The sequence below is a fragment of the Phacochoerus africanus genome, chromosome 15 (assembly GCF_016906955.1).
Source record: "Phacochoerus africanus isolate WHEZ1 chromosome 15, ROS_Pafr_v1, whole genome shotgun sequence".
NCBI lineage: Eukaryota > Metazoa > Chordata > Mammalia > Artiodactyla > Suidae > Phacochoerus > Phacochoerus africanus.
Genome location: NC_062558.1, coordinates 76,593,747 through 76,620,502, shown reverse-complemented (window position 1 = coordinate 76,620,502; position 26,756 = coordinate 76,593,747). Strand labels below are relative to the sequence as shown.

Genomic DNA, 26,756 nt, shown 5'->3' with positions numbered 1-26,756 from the left:
TTTAAACAACTGCTCTTGCTGGAGTCTGAGTCTTTAGACAAACACATTTCTTATCTAAAATGAAGACATCCAACTCACTATTTTCTCTGGGGCTTTCCAGACTTTTGTGAGAGAAGCTAAATGACTCATTTGATACCATGTTTTTAGACTAGCGATTTCACAGATAGGACTTATCTCTTCACACGACTGAAAAAGCAAAGTATAAACTGAAGATGATGCCAAAACACTAGATTTCAGTCAACAATCTTAAAGCCTAAAATTTCATATCGCGTTTCTAGTCGACCCTGATTTTTAAGCAACTCAGTGGAAGAACAACGCTAGGAGCATTCAGTTCCCTCTCAGGGCAATCTGTATATATCAGACATTGGTGGGGATAAATAAAAATACTGCTGTAAAAACAGAGCAAAAAGAGGATGGCCACAAGCCTGAGAGCCGAGATGGGACCAAAGCAGAAGCTGGGGTCCTAAATCTGAACGCCCCCTTCACACACACTGAGAGCACAACCTGACAACATCTGGACCATCAGTCCAGGTGACAGCGTTAACCCACCATCCCTGGGGTTTCCTGAGCCCTTTCTGCATCTTCCTGCATCTCCCTAGAAACCATGTGTACGTGACCAGCTTAGGGGTCGGGCTAGGTCCTTTGTGTCAAGAGGCGTGTCCTGGGGGAACAAACTCTCATAACTGATCCGTAAGTTAACAAGTTGGTTGGGGGTAGATGTTCATTCCTCCCAAGAAGTTAGCTCACATCTGCCTGCTCCAGGGAGAGCTGGGAGCTGCTCTGAAGTGTTCTCTCTCACTGTCCATCCCTCAGATAGGCCCTCGGGCTGCCTAACCTTTGCCCTTTCTAATTGCCCTGATCTCATCCCAACCTCCCGAGCTGTGTGTAAAGTCCAGCTCCGGGGAACACACAGATTGAGTGTCCCAGATAATCCCTTTCCCAGTCCCGCCCGGCATCTGGCCGCTGGGCTACATATTAGGACTTCCGGGGACACGGGCTGGGGTCGAGGAGGGACCTCAGGACCTACCTGGCTGCAGGATGAAGCTGCCCACCAGCTTCTTGATTCTGTGGCTGAGCCTGGAGGGGGTCCTGGTTCAGAGTGGCAGCAGCCCTGACGCAGAGGAGTCCTATTCAGACTGGGGCCTGCGGCACATCCGGGGCAGCTTTGAATCTGTCAACAGCTACTTCGATTCCTTTCTGGAACTGCTGGGAGGGAAAAATGGAGTCTGTCAATACCGGTGCCGATATGGTGAGTCCCCGATTTCTCTTTTTGTGAAACGGTTGCTGGTGAACCTATGAACAGGTGGAGCAGGCGCTTTTTCCTGTCACCCACTGCTTAGAGGGTTGCTGGGTTCAGCACATGAAGCTATAGGACACCTAGTGAAACTGGAATTTCATATCAACAACCAATACTTTGTTAAAATATTTGGGATATTTCGGACACACTTATAGTGACAAATTATTGGTTGTCGATCTGAAATACAAATTTACCCGAGCTTCCTGCATTTTATCCAGCAAACCTACTCCAAAGAGCTTTGCAAAACCTGTACCCTGGGCTCATTTGAACAGGTTTGGTGTGAGGCAGGGAGGTACTGAGGAAAAGACGGCGAGGGCAGGGAAGAAAGGACGTGACATCTTTGTGAGGTCTTCCAGGGATAAAAACTGGAGCTGAACATTCAGGGAAAATTCTACCAGAAAATTCTGAGCTTCTTCAGTCACTCAGCACGTAGCTTGGAAATGGATCCTCCCTCCCCCAATGCAGTCCACGCCTTCGTTGCAGATCTGTCAGTCTCTGATCCATTTGCCTCAATTGGCAAGGGCAAACCTTCAGAAGTAGGATGGGCATTTGCTAGCTACCTCTGAAAACCAAGGATGAGGCCCTGAGCGGGCCTGGGACTGGCCCCTAGGCCTGGTATCAGGTGTGGAGCTGTCAATGGGTAGGAACATGACCTGAGCTGTAGAAAGGGTACATGGGGGTCTGGATGCCAGCCTGGCTGCAAAAGAGCAGACCCTGTGGCCTCTCATCCTTCACCCTGTGTTGGAACTCAGTGTAACGGGACCAGAATATGGAGCCCTGGACCTTAGAGCCAGAAGGTCTGCAAATGTTTTTGAAAGCATGCACAGTCTCATATAGCATTAGTTTCATTGTTAGTTTATCAAGTGTTTCATTATGAGATTAGAGATGAAAATGATGAGTCAGTTTGGCCTAGCAGGAAATCACTTGAGAAAGATTTTCTCCACATACTCAAGATATCAAACTCAGAAACTCAAAAGAGCTACATGCTGAGTTTATCCTATCAGTCTTGCACTCCCTTTTTAGCTTGGAGCAGGGGAAGTCTCTTCCTTATAAACCAAGAGTGACTAAGAGACCACAGTTAACCATTGCTCCAGAACCAAAAATTTTGCTGCATAGAAGTTTTAGCCTCAGAGGGAGATGGTGAAAAAAGGAAGCTACATCTTCTCTGTGAAGATTCCATAGGGTGAATCTGTGCAAGGACCCACCTGGACCGCCAGCCCTGATTTGTCTAAGGCATAGTGGATAAATGCAGAGATGCCTTATCCTAGTTTGCATGGATGGGGCAGGAAAGAGTTAATTCACTTCAGCTATTTGATTAACACAGGGGCTATATTCCGGCCTGGAGTCTTAGGTGTGCCCTTCAGCAAATAGAAGACAGCAGGACAACAGGACTTTGGGGTGGGTTTTTTTTGTTTGTTTTTTTAGGGAAACAAGAAGCAAACCCTTTTCGTCTCTAGCAAAATACCATTAAAAGCTTTTAGCAAACTTTGGTTGTGAGTCTCCACCTGGGTTGGTCGATGCAGCAGCCACTGGTGGGGGATGGGAATAGTCAACAGAGAGATTGCAGGAAGGCAAATAACCGCACTCACGCTACAAAACAGAACCCGTAGAAGGAGGGGAGAAACACATAAGAGAGAGGGGGGATAAGCCTTGTTACCTTTGGAAGGGAGCAGTGCCAAGAACCTGGAGGCTGTGCCCAAACAGTACAGGATATCGTCTCCAGTTGACTGAGAATCAAGCAGGCTTTTGAACAGATAACACCTAATCATTAACCAGGTCTGTGTTCTCTTTCAGTTTGCTCTGTGATGCAGTCCTTAGGCATAGGGCTTCTCTCCTCTCTTTAAAGCAGAGCTTCTCCAACTTAACTTGTGCTGTGAATCCCCCTCCCCGCCAAGGGCTTGTTTAAACTGACTGTTGGGGCCCCACCCTTCTAATTTCTGTAGGTCTGGGGCGGGGTCAGGAAATTTACATTTCTAAGAGTTCCCAGGTGATCCCGATGCTGCTGGTCTTGGGACCTGCTCTGAAAACCAAAAAAAAAAAAAAAAAAAAAAGAAAAAAAAAAGAAAAACAGAAAAAAATCCTGCTTTATTTTTTATTTTTTTGTCTTTTTATGGCTGACTTGCGGCATATGGAGGTTCCCAGGCTAGGGGTCTAGTCGGAGCTGTAGCTGCCAGCCTACAGCACAACCACAGCAACGCCAGATCCCAGCTGCATCTGCGACCTACACCACAGCTCATGGCAACACCGGATCCTTAACCCACTGAGCGAGGCCAGGGATCGAACCTGCAACCTCCAGGTTCCTAGTCAGATTCGTTTCCGCGGCACCACGACGGGAACTCCAAAAACCCTGCTTTAAAAGCTGAAATTTTGGAGTTTTGTGGCACAGTGGATAAGGATCTGGCATTGTCACTGCAGGGGCCTGGGTCCCTGGCCAGAGAACTCCACATGCCACAGGCGCTGGGGCAATAAATAGAAGCTGCAATTTCTTCTAGGCAGAAGGAACAATTGAGCAACAATTAGTCTACTAAGAAAAACTTGCCATTTGGTAGGTACTTAACCACCACTTAAAACGGTGGTTTGTACCTCGCCCTGCACTTAAAATCACCTGGCGGGGGTGGGGGCGGGGGGGATAACTCTAAAAACACCTGCTGCCCTAATCAGTTAAATAAGACTCTCCATGAGTTGGACCCAGACATCAGTGTTTTTAATGTTTCCTAGGGGATTGGGAAGTGACCAAGGTATGGAGCACTATTTGGAGGGTCCTTCTCAAAGAACTTCACCCCATAGGTTGTTCAGACAAGGCAAAGGTGTGTTTGTTTCCTGGCAGCCTACAATAGCGTATCGACATTGCCTTCCCACACTTTTTTCTTTTTTAATTACTCGAATTTATCACATCTGTAGTTGTATAATGATCGTAACAATCCAATAAACCTCTACTGAGAGTGGGGTTCGAACCCACACGGGCACTAGCCCATTGGATCTTAAGTCCAATGCCTTAACCACTGGGCCATCCTGGTGACTACATCTACAATTTGTTTTCATGTCAACCCACAAAATCGGAATTTGCCAAAGGATCAGGCTGGAAATACAGTGAGATTCAGCACAGATCAATAGTATACATGGTACACCTGGCATAAGAGATCTGTACTCATGTGAACACCTTTCCCTCCCTCCCCTCAGGGGTTGGGATACAGTAGGTCTGTGCTAGGAACCGCACACGTGGTCCCTGAACCAGACTTTGAGAAACACTAGTCATGGAAGCATCAGAGGTTTGAACTGGGGGTTGGGAGTGAGTTCCATTGCTGATGACCTTGGGCAAGTTGCCTAAGTCTCAACCTTTGTTTCCTCATGTTTATAAGTAATGTAAATAACACCTACCTTGCAAGGTTGTTGTAAGCATTAAAGATAATATACAAAAAGAATTAGTGCTATGCATGGAGCGTAGCAGGTACCAAACAAATTTTATACCTGTTATGAGGAGGACAGTCTGCTGAACAGGTTAACCAGATTCTTTAGGTTCTCTTTCAATATAAAGTTAAAAATCACAAAAATCCCAGGGGCTGGATAAAACTCTCTTAACGTCTGGAAAAAATCATCAAATGATGCCTTAGATGGTCTGTGCTTTTATGAAGGTCTCTAGAGCAGGGCTTCTGTGTCTTGCAAATCATGATTTAATATATTGGACACAATGTCACACTTAGATAAAAGGACTTCATGATGAATTTCTTCTTGGGTTTAGTTCTAGGGGAAAAAAAAAAAAGGGTATCCTTAAATATCAGTCCTTGTATTTTCCAAAGAACTTTTTATCTGTTTGAAATTTTAGAGCAAATTTTATGAACTTGTGAGTCTGTGTATTTTTCCAGGGAAAGAATTCACAGCCTTTGTCAGATTCTTAGAGGATCCACAGCCTGAAGAAAGATAACAGCTGCTGGCTTAGAGGCAGATTGTTCTCTAGAAGGGTGATGAACTGTCCAGAGTTTGCCAGGATAGAGAGAAGGGGTGAGGGTGCCTGGGATGTGGGACTTTCACTACTAAAACAGAGACAGTCCCAGGCAAACCAGGACAGGTGGTCACCTTTCCTCATGCAGTAGCTTCATCTGCTGTAAGGTCTGAAACAGTTTATTGCTTCAGTTAAATTGTCCAGGTTCTGTTTTGTTCCCTGCGTTCCTCACTCTGACACCCAGGCAGACCTCTAGTGGAGCTCAGAGCTGCTCCTGCAGGAAACAGCTGGATGGGCTCACCCTCCCAGGAGACTTGATTGACCCTTGACCTGGCTAATAAAGCTCCAAACTTTTTTTTTTTTTTTTTAATGTTCTTTTTCGCGACAAAACAAGAGAGGAGAAATTTTGGGCCCAGGAGGCAGTGGGCCTGCCTGCGAGTAGAACACTCAGGTCTCGTGCCTAACTTTCCCTCATTTGTCCTTTAAGTGTTTTGTGGTGTTTCGCTTTATTCAGAAGTTTTACATTTTCATAAGATGGAGTCTGTCAGGCCTTTTCTTCATGGCTTCTGCATTTTTGGTCTTGCTTCAAAGACCATCCTCACACCAAGATCCTAAACACATTAGCCTTTTTTTTTTTTTTTTTTTTTTTCCTCTGAGAACAGCCACGGCTAATACCTAATGGATGAGTGTGGCTTTGTTCAGAAAAAACTTTTTTTATGAACGCTAACATTTTAATTTCAAATAATTTCCATATGTTCCAAAACACTATCCTTGTTTTGACTTTCCCTTCTAACCATTTAAAAATATAAAAATCATTTTTATCTGGCAGGTTATACAAGAACAGGCAATGGGCTGGATTTGGGTTATGTTTGCTAAGCCCTGAACCAGAGGATCAGGTAGTCAGTCTCCCACTCCTATGAATAGCCAAAACCCCCAAATAAAATTAATTTGTGGACATTGTACATTATTGATGCTTAGACTCAAAACACGGAACTGAAAAGACTCAACAAAACTCAAATCTGCTCCAGCTGTAATGTGTGGCTACAGTACATTGTTTCTGTCTAGACTCAAAACTATCACCTTTTTCCTTAGAACTTTTACTTCAAGCTTCATTCCTGAACAGAATCTCTGCGGCTATTGTAAAATATTAAATACAATAAAAACAACTGTCATCAATAACAGGCCAGGTGGGATGTGTCAATAACAGGTGTTCTGTTATCTTTCCAACTGGGATATCAGAGTTTTATCTTCTGTGAGTTACCCAGTGCAAAAAAGGCAGAGGGTAACTCAGGAAACTGCACTGAGTCTGCTGCAAAAGTCCTTTATCAGCAAAATTGTTAGAGCTAAGTTTCATCATAAAATTTATTTATTTATGTTTTTAAAATGATTTTTATTTTTTCCATTATAGTTGGTTTATAGTCTTCTGTCACTTTTCTACTGTGTAGCAAAGCAACCCAGTCACATACATATATATGTTCTTTTTCTCACATTATCTTCCATCATACTTCATCACAAGTGACTAGATATAGTTCCCAGAGCTATACAGCAGGATCTCATTGCTTATCCATTCCAAATGCAATAGTTTGCATCTATTCACCCCAGATTCCCAGTCCATTCCACTCCCACCCCCTCCCCCTGGGCAACCACAAGTCTGTTCTCCAAGTCCGCGAGTTTCTTTTCTGTGGAAAGATTTATTTGTGCCATATATATTAGATTCCACATATAAGTGATATCATTTGGTATTTGTCTTTCACTTTCTGACTCACTTCACTTAGTATGAGAGTTTCTAGTTCCATCCATGTTGCTGCAAATGGCATTATTTTGTTCTTTTTTATAGCTGAGTAGTATTCCATTGTGTATGTATACCACATCTTCTTAATCCATTCATCTGTCAATGGACATTTATGTTTTTCCATGTCTTAGCTAGTGTGAATAGTGCTGCAATGAATATACAGGTATATGTGTCTTTTTCAAGGAAAGTTTTGTCTGGATATATGCCCAGGGATAGGATTGCTGGCTCATATGGTAGTTCTGTATATAGTCTTCTGAGGTACCTCCATACTGTTTTCCACAGTGGTTGTACCAATTTACATTCCAACCAAGAGTGTAAGAGGGTTCCCTTTTCTCCACACCCTCTCCAGCATTTGTTATTTGTGGACTTATTAATGATGGCCATTCTGACTGGTGTGAGGTGGTACCTCATAGTAGTTTTGATTTGCATTTTTCTGATAATCCATGGTGTTGAGCATTTTTTCATGTGCTTTCATCTGTATATCTTCTTTGTGGAAATGTCTATTCAGGTCTTTTGCCCATTTTTCAATTGGGTTGTTGGCTTTTTTGCTGTTGAATTGTTTTAAGTTGCTTGTATATTTTAGAGATTAAGCCCTTGCCAGTTGCATCATTTGAAATTCTTTTCTCCCATTCTGTAAGTTGTCTTTTTGTTTTTTGTTTATGGTTTCCTTTGCTGTGCAAAAGCTTGTCAGTTTGATCAGGTCCCATTGGTTTATTTTTGTATTTATTTCTGTTGCCTTGGGAGACTGACCTGAGAAAACATTTGTAAGGTTGATACCAGAGAATGTTTTGCCTATGTTCTCTTCTAGGAGTTTGTCTTGTCTTATGTTCAAGTCTTTAAGCCATTTGGAGTTTATTTTTGTGCATGGTTTCATTGATTTACATGTGGCTGTCCAGTTTTCTGATCATCACTTGCTGAAGAGAATGTCTTTTTCCCATTTTATGTTCTTGCCTCCTTTGTTGAAGATTAATTGACTGTAGGTGTCTGGGTTTATTTCTGTGTTTCTCTATTCTGTTCCATTGATCGTTATGTCTGTTTTACCAATTGGTATGTCCGTTTTACCAGTACCACACTGTCTTGATGACTGTGGCTTCATAATATTGCCTGAAGTCTGGGAGAGTCATGCCTCCTGCCTGGTTTTTGTTCCTCAGGATTGCTTTGGCAATTCTGGGTCTTTTGTGGTTCCATATAAATTTTTGGATTGTTTTTTCTAGTTCTGTGAAAAATGTCATGGGTAATTTCATAGGGATCTCATTGAATCTGTAGATTGCTTTGGCTAGTATGGCCATTTTTACAATATTAATTTTTCCAACCCAGGAGCATGGAATATCTTTCCATTTCTTTGAATCCTCTTTAATTTCCTTGATTAATGTGTTATAGTTCTCAGAATATAAGTCTTTGACCTCCTTGGTCAGGTTTATTCCCAGGTATTTAATTATTTGGGGTGCAATTTTAAAAGGTACTGTATTTTTGTATTCCTTTTCTAATATTTCATTGCTAGTATACAGAAATGCAACCAACTTCTGGATGTTAATCTTGTATTCTGCTTTGCTGACTTCATTGATCAGTTGGGGTAGTTTTTGTGTGGAGTCCTTAGGGTTTTCTATATATAGTATCATGTCATCTGCCTACAGTAATAATTTTACCTCTTCTTTTCCAATTTGGATACCTTTTATTTCTTTTGTTTGTCTGATTGCTAGGACTTCCAATACTGTGTTGAATAAAAGTGGTAAGAGGGGGCATCCTTGTCTTATTCCAGATTTTAGTGGGAAAGCTTTCAGCTTTTCTCCATTGAGTATTATATTAGCTGGGTTTGTCATAATCAGCTTTGATTAAGTTAAGGTATGTTCCCTCTATACCCACTTTGGTAAGAGTTTTTATCGTGAATGGGTGCTGGATTTTGTCAAATTTTTTTTTTTTTGCATCTATTGAGATGATCATGTGGTTTTTGACTTTTCTTTTGTTAATGCGATGTATGATGTTGATTGATTTGCATATGTTGAACCATCCTTGTGAACCTGAGATGAATCCCACTTGTTCATGGTGTATGATCTTTTTTATATGTTATTGGATTTGGTTGGCTAAAATTTTGTTTAGTCATCCTCAAATTTAGATATTTGTTTCTTCATTGAAAGTTGTTTTCCTGATTTCTATGAAGCTAATATAGGTAGAAGATTTGTAAAAGAATAATCCAAAGAAAAAATAAAATCACCACAATCTCACCTCCAAGAGACAATACACATTTAATTATACGGCATAGTGTGATTATTTTCCTATGTATAATTTGATTTCTGATATTATTTAATATATTTACCCATTCCCACCTCCCAGTGCTTCACACACAAATACAACAGGTTAGTAGAGAAGCAATGCTAAACTGTGTTTTTCAAGACCTTTGAAAAGTAATGCAGAGATTACTTGTGAGCTGGCAGACTCTATCAACAAGAACAGGACTTTGGGATTTCAGTATGGATCATATATAAACACCAGGGGCTGAGGAATGGTTTTAATGCTCATATAGAGAGAGTAAAAGTAACTTCCACCTGTAAGAATTAGGAATTTGGAACTAAACAGTCTGCATAAACCTCAGAGCCTAAGAAGCCACTTATTATGTTTAAAGGGATTAGGAAAGCTCTATCCAATATTCCGAGAAGTAGCAAAGATGTTTTCTATTTACATGGGGCTGGAGCTTGGAGGAAAAATAAAGGACACCCACTTTAAAAATCATTACCCGAAGCATATTCTATGAACAGATGAGGAATCTGAATCTATACAGCTGGTCTGGTATGAATATCCCAAGCTGAGAAATGACCATAAATACCTGTGTCTAGGATATCTAGAGCCACAGAAAACCAATCAGGGACTACTCTGTAGTATGTGACCCAGAGCACAGGAATTCCTTTAGAAAAACAAGCCCTCCAGGGAGTTCCCATCATGGCGCCGCAGAAACAAATCCAACTAGGAACCTTGAGGTTGTGGGTTCGACCCCTGGCCTCGCTCAGTGGGTGAAGGATCTGTCGTTGCCATGAGCTGTGGTGTAGATTGCAGATGCAGCTCAGACCTGATGTTGCTGTGCTGTGGTGTAGGCCAGCAGCTGTAGCTACGATTGGACCCCTAGCCTGGGAATCTCCATATGCCACTGGTGTGCCCCTAAAAAGCAAAAAGCAAAAAGAAAAGAAAAGAAATAGAAAACATAATAATAAAAGAGAACCCAATGAAAATGAATTCACTGTAGTGAATCTGTGAGGCTTGAAGGAATTGGAACCTTTGTGCGTTTCTGGTTGGAATGCAAAGTGGTACAGATGGTGAAGAATGCAGGCTGATATATCCTCAAAAAATTAAACAGAGTTACTAGATGACCCGGCAATTCTACTCCTTAGTATATACACCCAAAAAAACTGAAAATAAATATTCAAACAAATCAGCACTCCTCACCATAGCCAAGTGATGGAAACAACCAATGTCCATCAATGGTGGATAAATAAACAATCTGTGGTAGATCCAGAGAAAGGAATATTACTCAGCCATAAAAAGGAATGTAGTACTGATGCCCACTACAACATGGATGAACCATGAAAGATGGGGAGTGCTAAAAATGCATATGGGTTTTCTTTGGGGATGATTAAAAAAAAGTTCTAAAATTAGATTGTGGCAATGGTCTCTCAACTCTGTGAAAAGCTAAAACCCATTGAACTACACACATTAAATGGATGAATATATAATATGATTTATATCTCAATAAAGCTGTCATGGAAAAAAAAGTAATGAAAAAAAGAGATCCAAGTCATAATGGCAACTTCAGTAGTTATATATTGTTGAGTAACAATGACCCCCAAACTTGGCAGCTGAAAATAACAAACATTTATTGCATCACACAGTTTCTGAGGGTCAGGAATCCTTAGTGTCTCTGCTGGGTAGTTCTGGCACTGAGTTTCTCATAAGGCTGTAGTCACACTGTTGATGTTTCAGTCTCTGAAGATTTGACTGAAGGTGGCCATCTCCTTCCAAACTCATGTAGCTATTAGCAGGCAGCTTTAGTTCTGCACCACACGGACCTTTCCATGACAGAGGTTGTAGTCCTTTGTAACCTAACCTTGGAAGCACCATACTTCCACTTCTGCCATGTTCTGTTTGTCACATAGAGCAACCCTGGGACAATATACAAGGGTATGAATACCAGGATATGGGGATCCCTGAGGGCCATCTTTAACCACTATCTTATACATATGTTGTACCATGGCAACAAATGTCCAAAAAGACTGTGGCAGAGACTGTTTATTGTCCCCTAATACCCTCCCCCTTTTCCACATTAATAAGCCCTCCTCCCAGAGTTAAGCGGGCTCACAGCTGTCTCCACTGAAAAAAAGCTTCATTTCCTAGCCTACTTTTGCAACTTGGTGTTGCCATTTCAATAAGGTCTAGCCAAGGAGAAGAGGAAGTGATGTGTTTAACTGTAGTGTGTTTATTAAAGAAAGGAGCTCTGACCCTCCTACCTCCTTTTTCCAGCCCCCTGCTTGTAATATGGATGTGTTGGCTGAAGCTCCATCTTGAACTATGAGAGCCAGGGCTACAGCCCAGGGCTGATAGACCAGGAAGCTGGAAGCAGCCTGGGTTCCAGAAGAGGAAAGATACAACACTCTAGCCTCATAAGCCTTCAGTCTGGATCTTGAGGAGATATTCTATCTTGTTTAAGCGAGCATCTGAATAATAAGCCTTCAATCTGGATCTTGATGAGATATTCTACTTTGTTTAAGGAAGCATCTGAATGTTACAATATGTAGGAGATATAATAAATATACAGAGAAAATCATAACACTCTATTGAAGGACGTAAAGGAAGACCTAAGTAAATGGAAAGCTATACTATGCGCAAGTTTGGGAATTCAGAATATTCTGAGAAAGTCAGCTGTCTCCAAATTAACCTATAGAGTCAAAGTATTTTCAATAAAAATCCTGATTATATCTCTTGTAGAATGTACAAAGTTGACTCTAAAATGCACATGTAAAAGTCCAAGAGTAACCAAGACAATTTTTAGGAATAATAATGAGGGAGAGTTTTAAAGCATAGACTTAGCATCTAAAAATTAAAAGAGCAAGATGGGTGTGAAGGGGTTTCAACTGTACTTATAACATTTAATTAAACAGAAAAATATTTAACAGCAAGTTTGGCAATGTTAGTTAGCACTTATTGTATTTGTGTGATAGGTACATGGATGTTTGTTTCTCTGACTTCCGTTTTGAAATATTTCATAATACAAAATAATTAAAACTAAAATACCTGTGGGAGGTCCCGTCGTGGCTCAGTGGTTAACGAATCCAACTAGGAACCATGAGGTTGAGGCTTCGATTCCTGGCCTTACTCGGTAGGTTAAGGATCTGGCATTGCTGTGGCTGTGGCGAAGGCCAGCAGCTACAGCTCTGATTAGACCCCTAGCCTGGGAACCTCCATATGCGGTGGGTGCGGCCTTAGAAAAACAAGCAAACAAACAAACAAAAAACTAAAATGCCTGGTAGGGGAAGATTAAGGAAGAGAAAGAAGAAATGCTCTGTGCCCCACTAAGAGGACCAATTCTTGGCTTATTTCCTCCGTCTTTTGCTATGTCATGGCTTTCCCACAAGAGGCAGGGGAATGTGGGGAAAGAACATGGGCTTTGGAGACAAACAGGGAATCTGGATTTATATCCGAATTCCCTCCACTTTCTATACGACTAAGGCAATTCATGTTTTTGGAGAAAAATGCCAAGCTGGTCTGAAGGTTATTACTTTTAATGACATCATTGTTATCATCACCACCTAAGTGAAGTCTAGTGAGCAATGACTTTCAAAGGAAAAATGGAATATGCTTTTAGGTAATTTTGATTTGATGAATGTTCCCAAATGCTTAATTTCTAAACATTTCTCCTCCTCTCTTTCCCCTGCTAGGAAAGGCACCAATGCCCAGACCGGGCTACAAGCCTCAGGAGCCCAATGGGTGCAGTTCCTATTTCCTGGGTCTCAAGGTACCACAAAGTGTATGTACACCATCATTATTTTCTTAGCTGAGTGGTTTTCACTAAGACTAAGCCAAGAGTTATCACTGATAGAAGGCATCACTTAGGGAATGCGTTTGAGCAATATAGTTAGTATTTTTTTTTTTTTTTTTGCTATTTCTTTGGGCCGCTCCCACGGCATATGGAGGTTCCCGGGCTAGGGGTCAAATCGGAGCTGTAGCCACCAGCCTATGCCAGAGCCACAGCAACGCGGGATCCGAGCCGCGTCTGCAACCTACACCACAGCTCACGGCAAGCCGGATCCTTAACCCACTGAGCAAGGCCAGAGATCGAACCCGCCACCTCATGGTTCCTAGTCGGATTCGTTAACCACTGCGCCACGACGGGAACTCCTATAATTAGTATTTTTAATTGGATGCAGAGAAGGGGAGATAATTTTCAAAGAAAGCATCTGATTTCCTTTTCGCAGAGGGAGTTGTTCCTTGGATAAGCTGTTGTGTAGTGAACTCTGAAAGCAGCAAGGCGAATATCAGCTGAGTCTTAGGGGTCACACATAACAATTTGAAATTGATCTGACAAGTTCGACTTATTTAGAGACTTTCCAGTGATGTGCTGGTTGGTGCAAGCTGGTACTGACCACTGAGAGTGGTTTGCTGTATTGTCTGGACTTATGCAACCAGCCGACTTCATGTTAGAACTTTCAACCCAACTATGTTTGGAGTGTTAACATCATAGAAAACTGCAAACATCCTCGCCCACCCCCACACCAACACACACAACCAGCCACTGATTAAACATTTATCATTTGCCACTGACCATTTCTCAAACTATCAGCTTCCTCTAAAATGAGTAATAATTTTTTTTAAAGATCTCTTGGAGGCCGTTTCACGCTTTTCACTTCAGGAAAAAGTTTTCATGTAAAATGTAGGCAGAAGGATTTCTAAATTTCATAGTTTAGATATGTCTTTAAGTTGTATCTTAACCAGGCTAAGCTTCTCTTTTCTGCTGACTCAAAAGATTTTCGCAATAATTTTCTAAGCAGTTTAAAGCTTCTTCTTCTAACTAAAATGCTGCTTACTCATGTGGCATTTTTATGTAAACTGGAAAAAAGTTCCCTTTCCTCAAGAGAGTTTTCTTCCATTTGTCAGAAACTAAGCTGAATATACTGATTTTGTAAGAAAGGGAAACTTGACTGCCACTGGCTAGGCATTTTTCTTAATCAATACGTAAATCCTGTGGGAAGGTGCCCCCTTAAATATGACCCTCTTGTTTACTGCACAACCTACACAGCTGTACACTTAGCCTGATCCACATCATTAATACATGTGTGGACATAGAAGAAATACAGTCTTTTCAACTACATATTTATCTGAGAGAAACTACATATTTTTGACTAATATCTTTGCTTGACATCAAGGTAGTAGCTATGGAAGTGGTATGTACACTAGTTGGAGAGTAATGTCATTTTTTTTATTGGTACAAATGTTATTTAGAACAGTCCAAGAACTTCCAATTTAGTTGAATTGAATGATAGCCACTAGTCTTATCTAATTCTTTTACCTCTGTTATGACATATTTTTAGTTTTAGGGGTAAGGTACATGCAAAGATGTTTGCTTCAGGTATCGGATGATGGGAATTTACCAGAACTGCTGAGTCCAGGCCTTTGCCTAGTCTAACGAGTTAGATTATCTCTTAGTTTAATAATGTTTTGTTTTGGTTTTTGGTTAAAGAGCATTTTAAACTGTCAAAGTCCATATTCAGTTTGGGTGGCCTTGGAGTAAAAATTCAAATAAGAGAACCTTAAGGAGAACCAAGAGGAAAGGATCTATGATAGCTGATTAATCAATCCCCACCCATACCCTGAAACCAGATTTTCACAGCTTCCATCCAAGGCAAAGTTTATATTATGAGAAGAAGTACAAAATACTCATGTCCAGACTCACCCTGTTCCCATCTGTTTTGTAAACCACAGAAAGATCACTTCTCTTTAGTCACTTACTGTGTCATGTTTCTTCCTTGCTCAAGCATCTTTATCAAATCTTACTTATTATAGATGGAAGTCAAGGCCATCTATCAACATGTTTTCCTCTCTAACTAAAATATATATAAACATATATATAAAATAAAAAATACATCACCCTGCTAAGAGCCTTAAAAGACTAAAAAAAAAAAGATTGACTTATCACATATCATTTGCTCATTATTTTAAGACTATCATCATCTCTAGTAATCCTCTTCAAGAAATTCTTGTTTAATAACTCTATGTGTGGCAGTCTATGAACTTAATCTATGACGCATTTATAACTGTTTATAGGACACTTAATAAATGTGTGTGTGTGTGTGTATGAGAAAGAGAAAGTGAGGGACTGTCATTTGATCATAGTCCCCTTGTGGTCAAGAACTATGTTCTACACCCCACTCTGCTCCCCGACACATACAAGCACATACACTCTTAAAACAGGGCTGCAAGAGATGGTCCCTGATAAATGCTGGTGACCTCTTCATGAACTAAGGCTTAATTTTTTATACTTCTAAACCTTGGAATCCTTTATGCAAACAAAATCTCACACAGCATAGGTTTTAGTTGAATTTGGAAGTCTTGAAGCTCTGCCTTCTTGACTAACTTTTTTTTTTTTTTGTCTTTTTGCCATTTCTTGGGCCACTCCTGCAGCATATGGGAGGTTCCCAGGCTAGGGGTCTAGTCGGGGCTGTAACACCAGCCTATGCCAGGGCCACAGCAACGTGGGATCCGAGCCACGTCTGCGACCTACACCACAGCTCACGGCAACGCCGGATCCTTAACCCACTGAGCAAGGGCAGGGATCGAACCTGCAACCTCATGGTTCCTAGTCGGATTCATTAACCACTGTGCCACGACGGGAACTCCCTTGACTAACTTTCTGATTTCTGTTTTTAGCACTGTACTGGCCTGTGAATTTGCAAATGACAAAAATCTGAAAGAAAAAGAAGAAAAATGAACCATTCAAAATTATTAAATTAATAACTAAATCATGAGAGAAGCTTAGCATCCTGTAACTGTCAACCTGATGTATTCTTTGCAGTGACTGGTATTTCTGAATCAATCTGAATCTATAATAGGAATCCAAGTACAAGGTGGGCAAGGTTGCCTGAGGTCCTTGGTCTAAACGTGGCATTTTCTTCCTTCTCTTTTCTTTCTTCACTTTTCCACAGATGGACTTGGGCATTCCAGCAATGACCAAGTGCTGCAACCAGCTGGACGTCTGTTATGACACTTGTGGTGCCAACAAGTATCGCTGTGATGCAAAATTCCGATGGTGTCTCCACTCTATCTGTTCTGACCTCAAGAAGAGTCTGGGCTTTGTCTCCAATGTGGAAGGTAGGTATCTTAAGCACATCTACCAGGTGGGCATGCAGTTTTGTTCCTGTTTTCACACAGAATGTAGCCAGAGCCCCTTTACTCAAAGAGATCATCAGAGCTCACTGGCCCTTCTTTATAGAACACTGATCAGTGCAAGCTAGGAGGAAGGAAGATTCTGGGCAGTCCTTCACCAAAGTTCTTGCTGTCCTGCCCAGGAGTAGCTGGCGCCCCTCCTGATGGACAGAGCCACACCATAGCCTTCCCAGAGATGTTAAAAATCTATCCTCTAAGACCGGAGCAAGAGTTGCCCAACTGGCCTTAGTTACCCATTCCACTGTTAAATCATTTTCCGTATCAGGAGTTATTCTGTGTAGGGCTACATGGTTGAGTTTAAGCCTTTTTTTCCCCCCTCACTTTGTTCTCAATCAGGGGAAAAATGTTTTTAAAACCTATCTCTATTGGGCCTAAATGTCTCTATATTCTTAAGGATAATTATTTTTAAATGACTGCTTAGCTATCTGATTTCTAGCAATGATTCTGTCATTTCTTTTTCCTGATTCACCTTAGGAAAAGGTGTAATCCTTTAGTTTCTGAAGCCCAAACATTATTACATCCAGGTATTAGCATTATATATATTTTTAGATGGTGAAGTCTGAAATTCAGGCTTATGAAGGGCTGGCCCCATGCCACCAAGAAAGTCAGCAGTAGAAAGAATCTTGGATCTTGTCATATATCAATGTCTAGAGTGTCGTCCTAAAGTGAATGTGTGAGAGCTTGAAATATGAATAATTAATTAGAAGGGAATATCACTCTATCTGTACCACAAAAGGTGAAAAAGTGCCTGCAGCCACTCTAGGGTCAGGTCAGGTTACTTCCTCAAAGCAATGTCCTATTGATTCTTGCTCCTAAATATCTCTTTGTTATACCACTTGCCTGGTTACTGCAAATTAATCCAATCTTTGTGTCCCATCCAATCTACTGTCCCTACAGATACCAGATATATTTTTTATACCAGACAAATCTGGTCCTCTCTACGCTCCATGCAAGTCCTTCAATAGGTTCTTCTTCCTTAGGATTAAATCCAAATCCTTATCATGACATTCATAGTCCTTTCTGACTCAGACCTAGCCTTCCTCTCCAGCATCCTCTTGTTTATTTCTGATTTTTTTCCTGACTTCTGCCATTCCGAGTTATGAGGTTGATGTCCCATATCTGTTTGCTTCTTCGCTTCCCTCCAATGAAATACTCTGATCATTCATTTTGTTGTTGTTGTTGAAAGAGTTTTATTGAGACATAATTCACATACTATAGAATTCAACCATTTAAATGCTTTTAAAAATATGTTCATGGAGTTATGCAATCAGCCTCACAATCAATCTTAGAATATTTGCATTAGTCCAAAAACAAACCCCATAGCCACTAGCAGTTCCACTATATCCTTCCCCTGCCCAGCTCTACACAACCATTTGTCTGCTTTCTACCTCTATAGATCTGCCTATGATGGACAATTCATATAAATTGAATTATAAAATATGCGGTCTTCTGTGACTGGATTCTTTCACTTGGCAAGGTTTATCCATATTGTAGCATATATCAGTGTTTTGTTCCTTTTTATTGCTGAATAACATTCCATTGTATGGATATAACATTATCTTTATCCATCTGTCAATTGATGAGCATTTGGGTTGTCTCCACTTTTTGTGGACTATAAATAATTCTGATATGAACATTTATGTACATGTTTTTTTAGCAACATGTTTTCATTACTCTTGAATATATACCTGGGAGGTAAGTTTCTGGGTTATATGGTAATTTTATGACAAACTGATTTCCAAAACAGTTACCCCATTTCACATTCGCACCGGCAATGCACTAAGGTTCCAGTTTCTTCACATCCTCGCCAACACTTGTTATTATCTATCTTTTTGATTATAGGCTCTAATGGATGTGAAGTGCTTTCTTAGTGTGGTTTTGATTTGCATTTCCCTTGTGGCTAATGATGTTGAGTAACTTTTATGTACTTATTGGCCATTAAATAACTGCTTTGGAGAAATGTCTATTTTGATCCTTTGCCCCCTTTTATTTATTTTTATTACTCAATGAATTTATTATATTTATGGTTGTACAATGATCATCACAATCCGATGTTATACGATTTCCATCCCACAACACCAGCACATCCCCCCACCCCCTAAACTGTCTCCTCTGGAGACCATAAGTTTTTCAGTCTTTGAGTCAGTATCTGTTCTGCAAAGAAGTTCCTTCTGTCCTTTTTTCAGATTCCACATGTCAGTGAAAGCATTGGATGTTGGTGTCTCATTGTATGGCTGACTTTACTTAGCATGATAATTTCTAGGTCCATGCCTGTTGCTAAAAATGCTGGTATTTCGTTCCTTTTAAATGGCTGAGTAATATTCCATTGTGTATATGAACCACATCTTCTTGATCCACTCCTCTGTCGATGGACATTTAGGTTGTTTCCATGTCTTGGCTATTGCAAATAGTGCTGCAATGAACATTGGAGTACATGTGTCTTTGTGAGTCATGGTTTTCTCTGGATAGATGCCCAGGAGTGGGATTGCTAGGTCAAATGGTAGTTCTATTTTTAGTTTTCTGAGGAATCTCCATACTGTTTTCCACAGTGGCTGCACCAATTTACAATCCCACCAACAGTTTAAAAGTGTTTCTTTTTCTCGCTCTCCAGCACTTATTGTTTGTAGACTTTCTGATGATGGCCATTCTGGCTGAGGTAAGGTGGTATCTCATAGTCGTTTTGATTTGCATTTCTCTAATAATGAGTGATGTTGAACGTCTTTTCATGTGTTTTGGGGCATCTGTATGTCCTCTTTGGAGAATCGTCTGTTTAGATCTTATGCCCATTTTTTGATGGGATTGTTTTTTTGGTATTGAGCTGCATAAGGTGTTTATAAATTTTGGAGATGAATCTCCTGTCAGTTGATTCATTTGCAAAGATTTTATCCCATTCTGTGGGTTGTCTTTTTGGTTTTTTTTTTAGGGTTTCCTCTGTTGTGCAGAAACTTTGAAGTTTAATTAGGTCCCATTTGTTTGTTTTTACTGTCATTACTCTAAGAGGTGGATCTGAGAAGATGTTGCTGTCATTTATGTCAGAGAGTGTTTGGCCTATGTTTTCCTCTAAGAGGTTTATAGTGTCTGGTCTTATATCGAGGTCTTTAATCCATTTTGAGTTGATTTTTGTGTATGGTGTTAGGGAGTGTTCTAATTTCATTCTTTTACATGTGGCTGTCCAGTTTTCCCAGCACCACTTATTGAAAAGGCTGTCTTTTCTCCATTGTATATTCTTGCCTCCTTTGTCATAGATGAGTTGGCTGTAGGTGCGTGGGCTGAATTCTGGGCTTTCTATCCTGTTCCACTGATCTATATTGATGTCTTTGTGCCAGTACCATACGGTTTTGATGACTGTTGCTTTGTAGTATAGTCTGAAGTCAGGGAGCCTGATTCCTCCAGCTCCATTTTTGTTTTTCAGGATGGCTTTGGCTATTCTGGGTCTTTCATGCTTCCAAACAAACTTTAAAATATTTTGTTCGAGTTCTGTGAAAAAATGTCCTTGGTAATTTGATAGGGATTGCATTGAATCTGTAGATTGCCTTGTGTAGTACAGTCATTTTGATAATATTGATTCTTGCAACCCAAGAGCATGGTATGTCTTTCCATCTATTTGTGTCATCTTTGATTTCTTTTGTCAGCGTCTTATAGTTTTCAGAGTACAGGTCTTTGTCTCTTTAGGTAGGTTTATTCCTAGGTATTTTATTCTTTTGGATGTGATGGTAAACAGGATTGCTTCCCTAATTTCTCTTTCTGATCTTTCATTGTTAGTATATAGAAATGCAGTCAATTTCTGTGTATTAATTTTGTATCCTGTGACTTTGCCAAATTCATGGATGAGTTCTAACAGTTTTTTGGTAGAGTCTTTAGAATTTTCTGGGTACAGTATCATGTCATCTGCAAGTAGTGATAGTTTTACTTCTTCCTTTCCAATATGGATGGCTTTGATTTCTTTTACTTCTCTGCTTGCTGTGGCTAGGACTTCCAAAACTATGTTGAAGAGTAGTGGTGAGAGTGGACATCCTTGTCTAGTTCCTGATCTCAGCCGGAATTCTGTCAGCTTTTCACCATTGAGAATGATGTTCGCTGTGGGTTTGTCATATATGGCCTTTATTACGTTGAGGTAGGTTCCCTCTATGCCTGCTTTCTGAAGGGTTTTTATCAGAAATGGGTGTTGGATTTTGTCAAAGGCTTTTTCTGCATCTATTGAGAGGATCATATGGTTTTTATTCTTTAGTTTTTTAATGTGGTGTATCACACTAATTGATTTGTGGATATCGAAGAACCCTTGCATCCCTGGGATGAATTCCACTTGATCATGATGTACAATCCTTTTAATGTATTGTTGGATGTGGTTTGCTAGTATTTTGTTGAGGATTTTTGCATCGATGTTCATCAGTGAAATTGGCCTGTAGTTTTCTTTTTTTGTGGTATCTTTGTCTGGTTTTGGTATCAGGGTGATGGTAGACTTGCCTTTTTATTATTGCTTTATGAGACTTCTTTATATATTCTGGATGCAAATCCTTTATCAGACGTATGATCTGCAAACATTTTCTGCGTTGTTTTTTCACTTTCTTCGTATAATTTGCCACCCAGAAGTTTTATATTTTGATTAAGTCTATTTTATCTATCTTTCTAAATTGTTTGTACTTTTAGTGTCATAGGTATAAAGGCTTTGCCTAGCCTAAGGCTGCAAAGATTTACTCCTATGTTTTCTTCTAAGAGTTTTGTTTAACTCATATATTTAGATCTGTGATCCATTTTTAAGTTAATTTTTGGATGTGGTGTAAGAAAGGAGTCCAGGAGTTCCCGTCGTGGCGCAGTGGTTAACAAATTCGACTAGGAACCATAAGGCTATGTGTTTGGTCCCTGCCCTTGCTCAGTGGGTTAATGATCCGGCGTTGCCCCTGAGCTGGGTGTAGGTTGCAGACGCGGCTCGGATCCCGCGTTGCTGTGGCTCTGGTATAGCTGGAGGCTACGGCTGTGATTAGACCCCTAGCCTGGGAACCTCCATGTGCCGCAGGAGCGGCCCAAGAAATAGCAAAAAGACAATTAAAAAAAAAAAAAAAGAAAGAAGTCCAACTTCATTCTTTTGTATGTAGATATATACCATTTATTGAAAAAGATTATTCTTTCCCACCATTTATTCCTGCACCACTTGAAAAGGACCATTCTTTCCCATATTAAATCGTCTTTGCAAGCTTGTCAAAAATCAATTGGCTGTAACTGCAGTGTTTATTTATAGACTCTCAATTCCATTCCATTGATGTATGCCAATACCACAGTTTTTATTACTGTAGTTTTATAGTAAATTTGAAATTAGGAAGTGTCCTTCAACTTTGTCCTTCTTTTTCAAGATTTTTTCAGACACTCTGGATCTCTTGCATTCCTACATAAATTTTAGGTTCAGCTTGTCAATGTCTTTAAGAAATGGCAGGTGGAACTTTAATAGGACTTTTTTTGACTCTGTAGATCAATTTGAGGAGTACTGCCATCTCAACGGAATTATGTTTTCTGATCAAGGAACGTGAATGTCTTTCCATTTATTTGGGTCTTCTTTAATTTCTTTCAATGATGTTTTATAGTTTTCAGAGCACAAGTCTTCTTTCATTTAATTTACTCCTAAGTATTTTATTCATTTTAATGCTATTATAAGTGGAATGGCTTTCTTAATTTTATTTTCAGATTATTCATTAATAATGTATAGAGATATAATGGATCTTTGTATATTGATCTTATATCCTGCAACCCTACCGAATTCATCTATTACTTCTAATAAATTTTTAGTAGATTCCTTAGGCTCTTCTGTACTCAAGATAATGTCACTTGCATATTGTCTTCCTTTTCAAGCTGGATGACTTTTATTTCTTTCTCCTGCCAATTGCCCTGGCTAGAACTTCCAATACAACACTGAGTAGAAGTGGTGAGAACAATGTGGAGATTACTGAACAACCAATGTGTCAAGGAAAAAAATCAAGTGAGAGAGATTTAAAAAAAAATACCTTGGGACAGTGAAAATGGAAAAATAACATACCAAAATTTATGAGATTCATCAAAAGCAGTTCTAAGAGGGAGGTTCATAGAGAATACATGTCAACATCAGGAAACAAAAAAGGTCTCAAAAGAACAACCTAGCTTTACCCCTCAAGGAACTAGAAAAAGAAAAACACATGAAGTCTGAAGTTAGTAGAAGAAAGGAAATAATAACGATCAGAGTGGATATAAATGAAATAGAGACTAAAAGGACAATAGAAAAGATCAATAAAACAAAGAGTTTTTTTTTTAAAGATAAGCAAAATAGACAAAACTTTAGTTAGACTTTCCAAGGAAAAAAAAGAGAGGGCACAGATAAATAAAATCAGAAGTGAAGGAGGAAACATTAAAACTCATACCACAGAAATACAAAGGAGCATAACAGACAGTCCTAAACAATTACACACCAACAAATTAGACATCTTAGGCAAAACAGATAATTTTCTAGAAACATACAACTTAGAGGAAACAGAAAATCTGAACAGAACCATTACTAGTAATGAGATTGAATTAGTAATCAAAAATCTCCCGGCAAACAAAAATTCAGGACCAGATGGCTTCACTTTTAAAGTGGCGTCAAAGAAGTAATAAGCCATTTAAATGGTTCAATGTTTAAAGAAGAATTAATACCAATCTTCTCAAAGTTATTCAAAAGGTAGAAGAGGAGCAAACACTTCTACACACACTTTATGAGGCCAGTATTACCCTGATGCTAAAACCAGAGAAGGACACCACAAGAAAAAAAATTACAGGCCAACATTCCTGAGAATAGAGATGCAAAAAGCCTCCACAAAATATTAGCAGCCTGAATTCAACAGTTCATCAAAAGAATCATACACCATGATAAAGCAGCATTTATTCTAGTAATGCAAGAATGGTTCACCAACAACGAATCAATGTGATCTGCCACATTAACAAAATGACGGATAAAAATCACATCATCTCAATAGATGCAGAAAAAGCATATGAAAAAAATCAACACCTATTTATGATTAAAAAAAACAAAACAAAACACCTCTTAACAAAGTGGGAATAAAGGGAACATACTGCAACATAATGAAGGTCATATCCGACAAGCTCACAACTAATATCATACTGACAGTGAAAAGCTGAAAGCATTTCCTCTAAGATTAGGAACAAGACAAGGATGCCCAGTGTCACCACTTTCATTTAACAGAGTATTGGAAGTCTTAGCCAGAGCAATGAGGTAAGAAAAAGAAGTAAAAGCCTTCCAAATCAGAATGGAAAATGTAAAACTGTCACTATTTGCAGATGACGTGGTATCATATATAGACACCTTAAAGATGCCACCAAAAAACTGTTAGAACTAAAAACAAATTGAGTAGAGGTGCAAGATACAAAAGCAATATACAGAAATCTGTTGCATTTCTATACACTAAGGAAAAAAAAAAAAACTATTGGAAAGAGTGGCTCAGTGGTTAACGAACCTGACTAGTATCCATGAGGACATGGGTTCGATCCCCAGCCTTGCTCAATGGGTTAAGGATCCCGCATTGCTGTGGCTGTGGCATCAGCCAACGGCTACAGCTCTGATTCAACCCCTAGCCTGGGAACCTCCATATGCTGTAGGTGCAGTCCTAAAAAGACCAAAAAAAAAAAAATTATCAGAAAGAGAAATTAAAAAAACAATCCCATTTGCAATTATATCAAAATAACTAGGAATAATGTATAGAAACCTATGAAACACTGGTGAAAAATTGAAAATGACATAAATAACAGAAAACTTATGGATTGAAAGAATTACCATTGTTGAAAAGTCCATACTACTCAAAGCATTCTACAGATTCAATGCAATCTCTATCAAAATGCCAGTGGGAGGTGTTGTGAAATGCTTTCTGAATAACCTTTACCACAAAGGGACAGAAACGCTTTCTCTAGGCTGCCACATCACCTTGGGGTTACTTCCATCATGATGTAGTGTAACTGTTTACCTGTCCATTCTGTCCATCTCTTTGTGCAAACTGTGAGGTCCTTCAGTTGGGGTCTCTTTGGTCTCTGTATCCCTGATGCCTAACAGAGTGGCTGACCAACATATCCAACAGGCACACACATTTTTCCAAAGAATGAATGGTTATTCATCCCACACTTGAACAGGGAAAGCTATAGGAAATACAGTAGTATTATCTGAGGGAATATTCTGGGGGGGGGGGAATGCTAAATTTTCCATAGAGGGAGCATAGGCATATGGGAGGGAGATTCTGATTGCTAATCATGGTTTTCGCCCAATGGTCTCTAACAGGAGGGCATGCCAAAGTGTGTTCTATTTGACTAGACTGTATAGAAGCTTCTCTGAAAAAGCTTCCCTTAAATCTATTTTTTCCTTCTAATTCTATATTTGAACCACTGCCTCTACTTTCCTCTGGGTATCATGTCATCCTCAGAAATACGCTGCCTCTTCAAAATTACTCAAACTACCTGGGGTAGTCTTGCACATTAACCTTTATATGTCTCTTCATCTTTTTCAAGCAGCCTGTGATTCTCTGGCTGATACTGTGTTCAACACTGTATGGACCTTGGGCTGCCGACCTTTTATGAATAGTCAGCGGGCAGCCTGCATCTGTGCAGAAGAGGAGAAAGAAGAGTTATGAGGAAGAGGTGATTCCTTCCTGGGTTTGAGCGATACTACACTGTCAGTCTTGGAGATGGTAGTGCGGCAGACGTGTCTCATCCTTTCTTCCAAAAGTGTGGATACCATGAAGCAGGAGAAAGGAAACATTATTCTACCCCTGGAAAGTGAGTCTCATCTTTTGAGCAGAGTTGGAGAAAAGACATGGAGTGAAGACTCTTCACATTAACATGGGCCTCCCCAGAAAAGACACACTTGCCTGGAAATTCAGTTCTTAGTTTAAAGACGAAAATAAAGACGAAAATACTGGGATTCCTGGAATTGATAATTATGTTCATAAGTGAAATTTTGGAAAGTCCAACCATTTGGGAGGCAATGACTTTCCTCTGGTCTATGTTTCAGCTGCCAGTAAGCACCTCACATTTAATAAAGTGTACTTTTTAGAAAATCTGAAAAGAGATGAATGCATTCTATTATCAGCAACATGCTTCCATTTCACTTAGAAGAGAACTCAACCTGGTAAGTTCCACCAATGATAACAATTATTCCCATAAACAACAGGTCAACAAAGTCAGAGGCTTACCTGATTAAAGCCAACGGAAGTGGAGGCCAGATGCAGTTACGTCTCTGAGGTTCCTTTTTTTTCTTCATTAAACTATTCCTGTTGATATTCTCAATTATTAATGATTTTGGTGTCATGTTAAGACCTGGGAAGCACTTGGTGAGAATTGCCACTGAAGACAGCTAGGAGAAGTCCCTAAAAACTGAGGGGAGTAAGAGACAGCCAGCCATTCCCTAAACTGTGTGGTTCTCAGCCCTGACTGTGGATGAGAATCACCTGAGGAGCATTAAAAAAAAAAAAAAAAAAAAGCATCTCTGGGGATGGTACCTACGTACTGGCATTTTATAAACACTCCTCAATGATTCTGAGGCAGTGAGGCCTGAGGGCCTCTAAGGTCAGGGACTGACAAATGAAGGCCTGTGGGCCAAATCACACCTAAACACCTGTTTTTGTGAAGTTTTACTGGAACGCAGCCAGGCTCACATGTGTTTATGGCTGCCCCTGTGCTGGGAAAGCAGAGCCGAGGAGCAGTAACAGAGCCTGTGTGGCCCAGGAAGTCTAAACTATTTACCTTTTGGCCCTTTACAGAAAGCGTCTGCCAACCCCTAATCTAGGTCATTTCCTCCTTTCCCTTCCTTTTGCTAATTTTACTGGTTCTATTTCAAATGGGTGGTTGCAGCCCTTTCTAAAAAGAAAAAGAAGAAAAACTATTTTCTGGTCTTATGTTAAGCCATAAAATGAATTGGTATATTAAGGAATTGGATTTCACTGCAGATAACATTTATCTCTGTGATTTAGGATATTTATTTCAATAAAATGTATTTAAGTCCCTACATAATACAGTATAATTTTATACCCTTTTCTATTGCCTTATCAGTCTGAGGACATAAAATGCCGAAAGGTTTCCACATTTTATTTTTGTCCATAGTTCAGTCACTGAACCACTTAAATGCATGTTAATGAATTTATTAACATTCACTAATTGCAAATAGTTCAATTAAGACAATATAAAAACCTCAGAAGGAAATATGGTGCAAGAGAAAAAACAGTATTTTTTTAGTACACACTTATATTGATAAACTTCCAAATCCCCTATAACCATTCTTTATTTGAATGGAAATTTCTGGGTTA

The 26,756-nt window shown here is 39.8% G+C and overlaps 1 protein-coding gene and 1 non-coding gene across 3 annotated transcripts; one reads left to right on the top strand and one right to left on the bottom strand.

Moving 5' to 3' along the window:
* Positions 1–890: 890 nt before the first annotated feature.
* PLA2G12B (phospholipase A2 group XIIB) lies at positions 891–25,513 on the top strand. Of its 2 annotated transcripts, none has more exons than XM_047761709.1 (4): positions 891–1,249; positions 12,951–13,039; positions 16,212–16,377; positions 24,967–25,513. In XM_047761709.1, the coding sequence occupies exons 1-4, from the start codon at positions 1,039–1,041 to the stop codon at positions 25,083–25,085; spliced, it is 585 nt and encodes a 194-aa protein (XP_047617665.1). In that variant the 5' UTR covers positions 891–1,038; the 3' UTR covers positions 25,086–25,513. The 2 variants fall into 2 exon arrangements, with proteins under 2 accessions (XP_047617665.1, XP_047617664.1); XM_047761708.1 differs by having other exon boundaries at positions 24,964–25,513.
* TRNAL-UAA (transfer RNA leucine (anticodon UAA)) lies at positions 4,232–4,314 on the bottom strand. The gene has a single exon. It is a non-coding gene; the product is annotated as a tRNA-Leu (tRNA).
* Positions 25,514–26,756: the final 1,243 nt, after the last annotated feature.